This window comes from Malus sylvestris, chromosome 5 (genome assembly GCF_916048215.2).
Source record: "Malus sylvestris chromosome 5, drMalSylv7.2, whole genome shotgun sequence".
Classification (NCBI taxonomy): domain Eukaryota; kingdom Viridiplantae; phylum Streptophyta; class Magnoliopsida; order Rosales; family Rosaceae; genus Malus; species Malus sylvestris.
The window spans coordinates 11688787-11697943 of NC_062264.1; the positions used below are offsets into that span (position 1 = coordinate 11688787).

Below are 9157 nucleotides of genomic sequence, written 5' to 3' on the forward strand. Positions count from 1 at the left end.
AGGACTTAACCACAAGACAAACGTGATGCCTCAGGTCAAATGACTACTTTGCATTATCCCAACCATGAGTTCTCATGTGACATGAATATGAGAACTCTTCGTTGATCGTGTTCAGTGAACTCATTCTCTATTGAGCACCTACGTACTTGTTTTGATGTCACACACACCAATGACTCGAGACTAGTCACTCTCCCTGAGAGAATACACAGCACGTACTAATCTTAACGGACTGTCAATGCCCAATTGGCAATCCTATGATCAGGAACGTTTAGGATGTGTCTACGAAAGAATGGTTTCATGAATCTAACTTCTTTAGATTGCATTCTGCCAATCACATATTCCTTGGACTTATCGTTTAAGCATATAACATTTATATGAGACGGCTCAAACAATAATATTTGCCCTTGATATTAAACTAGATTAGTTTAACATGTGAAATGTCCGTAAAGTTTCATCATATGATTGGTTTTAGGGCACATTTCCAACACTTGTAAGGATCTATCTTGACGGAAAGCTCGACCCCTTCTAAGAAGTTAGGATAAAAGGTCATAAATGAAGACTTGCAGGCTACTATGATGGCTGTGATAAAGAGCATGGAGATAAACTCTCTACAAACAAGAAATGAAGTAAGCAAACTATATTCCTTAACAGGACATCTGCAAATGAGGCTAGATCTGGAGTACCTTACCCCAGAAAATGATCGTGCTAGAGAAACCACGAGGGAAACCAGCCTTATGGAGGAATAAGTTATTGCTCTGTATCTTTTACTCGAAGAAAAAGGAATAAAGGAAAGAATAAGGAAGAATCTGAAGCTAGTAAGCCAGTATTGGAAGAAATACTGGAAGCAGAGTTGCCCGACCCCCTATTTTCACTAAATAATATGGGGCATTGCAAACAAGAAGGAACGAAGTATGGGATGCCCCAGTTGATCGAGGAATCTAGCGGGAAAGGAGAGCTTATCACAGCAGACAAACCTCCACCTTATAGGCCTTCACCAATGGCCATTAAAGGAGGAGAGTCTAAGTGGAGAAAGCTCGAACCAAGAAAGGAGATTAACTTAGGCAATGATCGTAGCCTAAGGTGGGAATTGCCTTCTTATACCCCACCTAATAATACAGCCAACCAACAACTCAGAGATGTGTTGGCTGAGTTAAGAAGGATGGTGGTGAGGAATGCCCAGCCATAAGCTCGCCCGCTGTTTAGAATCACTTATCAGAAGCCTTACCCAGAGTTTATTGATGAGCAGAATCCATTTCCTCTCAACTTCATGTTGGAAATATGCCCTGAAAGTCAATCTTTGGAAGAAATCTTTCAGGACAAATGAATCGATGTATGGATGATTCTTATACATCAAATGGCAAAGATACTAATTAGGACTATCTCAATAAACGATATATGTCCTGAATAGTGAATCCATGGACAATGGATCGATTGAAGAAGTAATCTAATGAAGTTAGACTACAGAGACCTTCTTCACATAACCATTATGTCCAAAAGGTTCCTGGTCGTTGGATTGACGGAGGGATACTGACAATGCTTAGACCGGTACATATTGTGTCCGCTTCAATTGGAAGGATGGAAAGTCTCATCCCATTTGTGTTGTGACACTAAGACAAGTATGTAGGTGCTCATTAAGGGAATGAGTTCACTGAACACAATCGAAAGAGAGTACTTGCATGGAGGTCTAATCACATGTCAAGCAAGTAACTCTAATGGTTGGAATAATGTAAGTAGTCCTTTGACCTGAGGCATCGTCGTTGTCTTGTGGTTAAGTACTTAATCTTTGATTATGTCAACGTCACTCTATCAGAATGTCAACGGCATAGTTGGGGTTAAGCCACTTAGTCATGAAGGCAAGTGTATGCGCAACAAGGAATATCTAGTCCTCGATAAGAGAGGAAGAATACTCTAAGATATGATTCGGGAATCTTCGGTCGAAGTATCGAGCGTAATAAAGGAAAGCGTTCCTATACGACTCAATTGGATCATATAAGAAGGAATAATCACATTAGGTGTTTGACATGATATATCCATACCCTAATGATGTGATTGAGAGTATTGTATTAGAGAAGGATTGAATTACATTATAATTCCAACTGACTAGGTTCTTCGAATAAACTTCTACATTAGCTTGGGTAGCTATGACATATGGTTAGATGTCACTCATAGCTTGTGAGTTCTTCTAGATGATTAAATGTAGTCGCCAAAGAAGAAAGGTGAATTAAAATGAAGTTTTAATTCACTAAGTGATTGAATTAAATATAAGCAATTGGATTGATGCCAATCACCTCACTGCCTTGCTAATTAGAACCTAAAAGATTGTTCGCCACAACACTATTGTAGTGAGTAACTAATGGATGATGGAAATAATTAATTGGATTAATTAATTGTTGTGATTAATTTAGAAAGTCTAAAGAAATCATAAAAGCGATAAAGATCGTTTTGGGCTTAAGAAACGTTCGGGTTTAATTGGGCCCATTGGGCCTAAACCCATTGGGCTTTTATTCAAGCATTGGATGACTTGAAATAATAAAAGCCCAAAGCCCAAACAAACAACAAAGAGGCCGGCCACTTTAAGGTGGAAAGGGTGAGATATTTAGTCAAGTGTTGACTAGGTTTCTTTTGTCTATATAAGGAACTTTATAAGATATTGTTCATTAGGGTTTTTGTGTGTTAAAACAACAAAGAGGCAAAAGAAAAATCTCTAAACTACACAAAGGCCGGCCACCAAAGGGGGTTTTTACTAACATCTCTTACACCCTTTTGGTTATTCCTTCATCCTTCTCACTACACTAGTGGGTGAGGATCTTTAGAGGTTTCCTACTTTGGAAACTTGAAGAGAACCTAGGAGCACTCATTCTATCAAAGTGGAGGAGGCAAGGAGGGAAGCTAGGCTCAAGGATTTCAAGGAGCAAAGGGCTTGGAGGTGGTCCATCCTTGCTCTCAAGTCTAGATCAAGAGGTATAAGACTAACCTTCACTTTGTTCTTGATTCTTTAAAATGTTTTGATGCATTATATATAAACCTATGAACCTTGAAGGGGATTTGCATGACTATAGCTTTGATAATATGTTATAAATGCTTCCGCTGCTTTCGTATATTCAATTTGATTTGTATATGCATGATAGTCTATTTGAAATCCCATTCTAGAATCTCATAATTTTCCCTTCACTTCAAGATGCCTGCGTTCCCAACATTTAATGGAGAAGATAACAATGTGTCTTTTAGGGATCACATATTCAAGTTCTCCAACCACTGTGTAGCAATTGAAGACAATCCCAATTATAAGTTGAGGTTGTTCGAGAACTCCTTGGTAGGCTTAGCATCTTAGTGGTACTCTTTGTTGCCCCCAAATTCCATTACTGATTGAGGGCAAATAGAGATAGCGTTCCACGAGCAGTTTTACAGGATGGAGCCAGAGATGACCATCAATGATCTAGTTGAGGTAAAACAATACGAGCACTAATCCACTGAAGACTTCATTATGAGATTTAGAAGGACAAGAATGAGATACCAACTTCCTATCAACCATGTCCAACTTATAGTTCTTTCTCAGAAGGCCTTAAGACTACCCTTGAGGAAGAAGTATTATGATGTACAGTTTAATAAGCTGCAAGAGTTGGTGATTGCAGCCACTAAGTATTAAAACACTCATCTAAAACACTACCTTTCTATAAAATTAAAGCTGCCATCCACCAAGTGGAATTTGAATGAGAGCCAGAAGAAAGTGATGGTCATAGGAGAGAGGCGATAGACATGTGTGCAACAGAGATGACCACTCCCTTTAAGCCTTTGATGGTGAAAGGATTGGTCCAACCAGTCACAGATCAAAAAGTGGTGATGAACGATGACGGGTTTGTCCCCATAAAACCCCCAAAATACCAGAGCTATTCTTTTGACTTAACCAAGGCTGCATAAATCTATAAGGAATTGGTAAATGCAAGAGTAATTGTGCCCGACAACACTAAAAAACTGCCTAAGCCTGAGGAGTTAAGAGGGAAAAAGTATTGCAAGCTGCACTACACCTTCAATCACTCCATCACCAATTGTGTCCAGTTTAAAGACTGGATACATGATCTCATCATTAAAGGAAAGCTGCTACTAGAGAAACCTCAGGCCAACATGATGATTGATACGGACCCCCTCCCAGAAGCCCCAATAAACGTGATCAACCTAGCATAGGCCAAGGGAGGAAAAGGGAAAGCCACATGGGAAGAAAAAGCAAAATGAAAGATCTAAAGAGGAAACTCTAAAGATGCCCGAAAAATCCAAAATAGCCAATTTGAAGTTGCCAGCAACATGAGCCATCCGTGATCAAGAAATAATCAAGGAAAAAGTACCAAAAGCCAGCAGAAGTGTTTTATGGGCAACATAAAGTTATGAAGGGATCGTTAGCTAATAAGGGCATATATGAGTTCACATGGCTGAAAATTAGAGAAAGCAAGTTAAAACTGGAAAAAGAATTCATTTGATGAAAACGATACAAAAGTCTTAGTCCAACAACTTTCATCTTCAACTAAAGCAAATATTCTAGAAAAATAAGTTTGCATGACGGTGAAAATTCGGCTTAGTTTTCCTAAGTACATATTGCTATTCAAAAGTTAGGTTTTGGAATCCTCAACTTCTTGAGAAATCTTCTCCATTTCTTCTACTTTTTGGGAGAGATGGTTAGTAAGGGTCACTTTCTCGGCTTTAAGAGAAAACAATTGCTCTTCCAAATGTTGGATTTCATAATCAACCATTGTAATTCTTTCTTGCCTCGTTGACCCTTCTTCCACCAATTGTTGAAGTATGGTTGTACCCTTCACATGTTTTTCCTGATAACACTTCACTCTATTAGCCACCCGCTCCGCCTTCTGATATTGATTCCTTAATGCCCGCAAGTTTTCGAAAAAAATCAGGAAAGACTTGTACTGAGTTTGGGACAACAACTGAGCTCGGTGAAGTTCAACAAGGGCCTTTTTTGCATCATAAAGGGTCTTATAGCTGAAAGAAGCGGTAAAATCCTTTTTCATCTAGTCTTTGAAGATTTGGCAAGCATTTTGAAATAAAGGAGATTCGGCAGAGGTTGGAGGTGACTGCAGCTTAGTCTTGATTAGCCCGAACTTCTTCACCAGGTCGGGCAAGGATGATGTTGGCAAAACAGGAGGTACACCACTTGTACCTTCAATTGTAACAGTGGGGGCAGCCTCAGTTAGGAAAGCAGAAAGGATAGTGGAAGTAGCTGCTGCATAAGTCTTGGTTTGTTCACTCACAGGCTCAGGAATATAGATCCTTATGGTACCGTACAGGAGAATGACGAGGAAGATCTTTCTTGCGCAACATGGGCGGTGGGGATTTGCCCGAGCCTTCTCTAAAATCTTGTTGCAAACTGATAACTCATATAGTTCATACATTTATATCATCCATTCCTAGTTCCTTTGTGATATTTTTGAGTTAAACTTGTTGCATTTTACTCTCTTTTGTGTTAGTGTGCAACTAATCATATTTCGTAGCTCAGTTGAGGATATATAAGGCAAAATTGTGCTAAAAGTGGAGAATTGAATAAGCATGCTGATGTAGACAGAATTAAAAGTGGAAACTAAATATGGTGATGAATATGGCTCTTTATAAGACCAATAACAGAAAAAAAACGTGGGAATTAAATGCCCAATTACTAGGATGTATTGGCAATATGTAACAGCTCTTTAACATTATAAAACCTAGCCTTTCAGCCATTTTCACATACAGTGGCGGATCCAGGAATCTTACCCCAAGGGGTCGCAGTGTAAAAGTTCAAATAAAAATTTAGGATGGAAAAACATATTGAAAATGAAATCATAGTACTTTCATTCATAATTCATAATGGAAACAATATTACAAACTATAATTGTCCACGACGAGGTTTCATATTTTGAAAACGAAGCATTATAGCTTCATTTTCAATACAAGCAAAAATATCTCTCTCAATATAAACAAGCAAGCTATCACTCAACCATTGATCTCCCATTTTGTTCCTAAGTGGACCCTTAACAATATTCATGACAGAAAATGCTCTCTCCACTGAAGCAGTTGCAACTGGTAAAACTAAAGACAATGTAATGAGCAAATATACATAATTGAATACTTGATGCATCCTTGTCTCCACCATTTTTTTTGCAAGATCACCAATCCCTTCCAATTGAGAGAAATCACTACTGGAACACACATAATGAATATAAATCTCAAGTTGATCTTCAAGTGCCAAACGATCTTCATCCGAAAAGTCTTGAGGATAAAATTGAGCAAGACGAAGTAACTTTGGTTTATCAAAAGCTACAAATGAATCTTTCGGACTCAAACATGCCATACAAATAAGCAACTCGGTATTTACCTCATTAAAGCGATCCTCTAACTCCGTAATTTGCTCATCAATGACATAAATAAAGAGCTCCACACGATAATGATGACGATTTGTCTTTATTGGAGCATAACGCCTTGACCTCCCTGGAAGTATAAATGCCTCTTCCATGTTAGGAACATCAATATGATGTTTTTCACAAAAAGAAGATACTTCATCAACCAATGCATCGAACCCATTATTCCTCATCCAATATAGCTTTTCCTTGCATGATTTCACTAAAGCCATTGCATTCACAATTTCTTGATCTTTCCTTTGCAATGCTTGTGACAAATCATTTGTGAGTCCCAATATGACTTTCATCAAGAAAAGGTGAAACACAAACTCAAAAGTAAGTATCACTCTCATTAACGTATTTGCTTCACCCGCACTTTCATTGGGATTATCATCAATAACCATTTGAAGCACATGAACCACGGATGAAAACATAGAAATGATGCTAATCAAGGTACCATAGTGTGAGTTCCATCGTGTGTCACCGGCACGTTTGAGACTTGTTTCTTGATTTAAGCCTCGCCCCGTTATAAGACAATCATTTTCAAAAGCTATCACAAGCTCTTCTTGAAGTTGCCCTCTAAGTGAATCACGCCGCTTACAAGATGCTCCAACATGATTAACCACATTATTAGCCGTTGCAAAAAAAGAGGCAATGTCTATATTATTCTTTGCTACGGCAACAAGAGCTAGTTGAAGTTGATGAGCAAAGCAATGAACATAATATGCACAAGGTTGTTCTCTCAATATCTTTGTTTTAAGGCCATTCAACTCACCTCTCATATTGCTAGCACCATCATAACCTTGTCCTCGTAGCTTGGAAATGCTCAAACCGTAGCGAGAAAACAATGTGTCAATAGCATCCTTTAGTGAACTTGAAGTAGTGTCGGTAACATGTTGGATACCCACAAATCTTTCAATTACATGCCCGTTGTCATCCACATAACGCAACACCATAGCCATTTGCTCTTTCACAGACACATCACGTGCTTCATCCACCAATATTGAAAAGAATTTATCTTTTAGACCATCCATGATAGCATCAAGTGTTTCAAGGGCACATGAATTCACAATTTCTTTTTGAATGGAAGGAGCTAGTAATTTGAGATTCCCCGGAGCATTTTCCATCACAACTTCTCTAACTTTATCATTATTATCTGCAAGGAATTGCAATAACTCCAAGTAATTTCCCCTATTGCTTGAAGTGGCACTTTCATCATGGCCACGAAAAGGAAGACCTTGTTGCAATAAAAACTTAGTGCACTTGATTGAAGCAATCAAGCATGTGCGATAAGCCTTACGAGTTTGGTCAGAGTGTTTGCTCACTGCCGTTTCAATATGTGTAGCTTGATTCATCAAATTTGTAGCAGCTTCTCTAGCCTTATTATGAACACTCCCAACCGGTCCAACATGCATCTTAAATCTTTCTCTCCCTTTCTTCCAATTCTTAAATCCATCTCCAGTGAAAGCTTCACTACCCACTTGTTCAAAATTGGTTTTAAAGAGATAGCAATAGAGACAAAATGCCGCATCTTTAGATACACTATACTCCAACCAATCAAACTCATCAAACCATTGGGGAATGAAGCGTCGATTAATTCCCGACATATTAGTTATTGGGAAATTATGACCTCTAGGTTGACAAGGTCCTTTTTGTAGATATAATCTTCGGACCTCATCTCTCATATTAGCGTCATAATCTATTATTCGAGTTCTTAATCCAGGATCCGCTTGAAGATTACCCAAAACATCATCTAACTGACTTTGTCTTGAACTTGGAGTTCTTGAACTACCAACAGTATTTGAACTATCAACATTATTCGAACTACCCGAACCCGATGATGACTTTCTCTTAAAAAACCGTTCCATAATAATGCTTGCTACATATACAAAATATTCAAAATAAATACTCACAATATAAACAAACCATAAACATAATCAAAATAAATATGAATTGGATTTTCAATTAAATTAAATATCTCATCTTGCATTCTAATTTCTACATATACAAAATAATGAAAATAAAAACTCACAATATAAACAAACCATCAATATAATCAAAATAAATATGAATTGAATTTCAATTAAATTAAATATATTCTACATATACAAAATATTCAAAATAAATACTCACAATATAAACAAACCATAAACATAATCAAAATAAATATGAATTGGATTTTCAATTAAATTAAATATCTCATCTTGCATTCTACATATACAAAATAATGAAAATAAAAAATCACAATATAAACAAACCATCAATAAAAACAAACCAATAAAAACTCACAATATAAACAAATCATCAATATAAACAAACCATCAATAAAAACTCACAATAAAAACTCACAAGATAAATATGAATTGAATTTCAATTAATTAAATATATTCTACATATACAAAATATTCAAAATAAATACTCACATCACAATATAAAAACCAAGGGAGGAGATGGAGTTGGAGCCGCCAGCAGAGGAGGGAGGAGATGGAGTTCACGTTTGGGGCGGCAGCAGCTATGGAGGAGAGGAGTTGAGGATTTGGGGGGATTGAGTTAGGGTTGAAGGATGAAAATTTGGGGCTTTTAATTGTATAGGGATCGGGTAGGAAGGGCTGGGATGGGGAGGGACACGGTGGGAATTTTTTTTTTTTTTTTTTTTTTTTCGGCCTGGCCCAAAACGACGTCGTTTTGGCCAGGTCATTTAAAAAAATTTCCTGGGCCAAAACGACGTCGTTTTGCCCAGGTTTTTTCAAAATCAAAACTGGCGCACAGCGCCTTCGTCTTCT

General features: G+C 37.6%; 1 protein-coding gene across 1 annotated transcript; it reads right to left on the reverse strand.

Annotated features, from left to right (window-relative positions):
* Positions 1-5805: 5805 nt before the first annotated feature.
* LOC126621684 (uncharacterized) lies at positions 5806-7603 on the reverse strand. Its single transcript, XM_050290220.1, has 2 exons — positions 6353-7603; positions 5806-6173 (listed from the first exon to the last, which is right to left on the reverse strand). Exons 1-2 carry the CDS (start codon positions 7499-7501, stop codon positions 6171-6173), a joined length of 1152 nt encoding a protein of 383 aa, XP_050146177.1. The 5' UTR covers positions 7502-7603; the 3' UTR covers positions 5806-6170.
* Positions 7604-9157: the final 1554 nt, after the last annotated feature.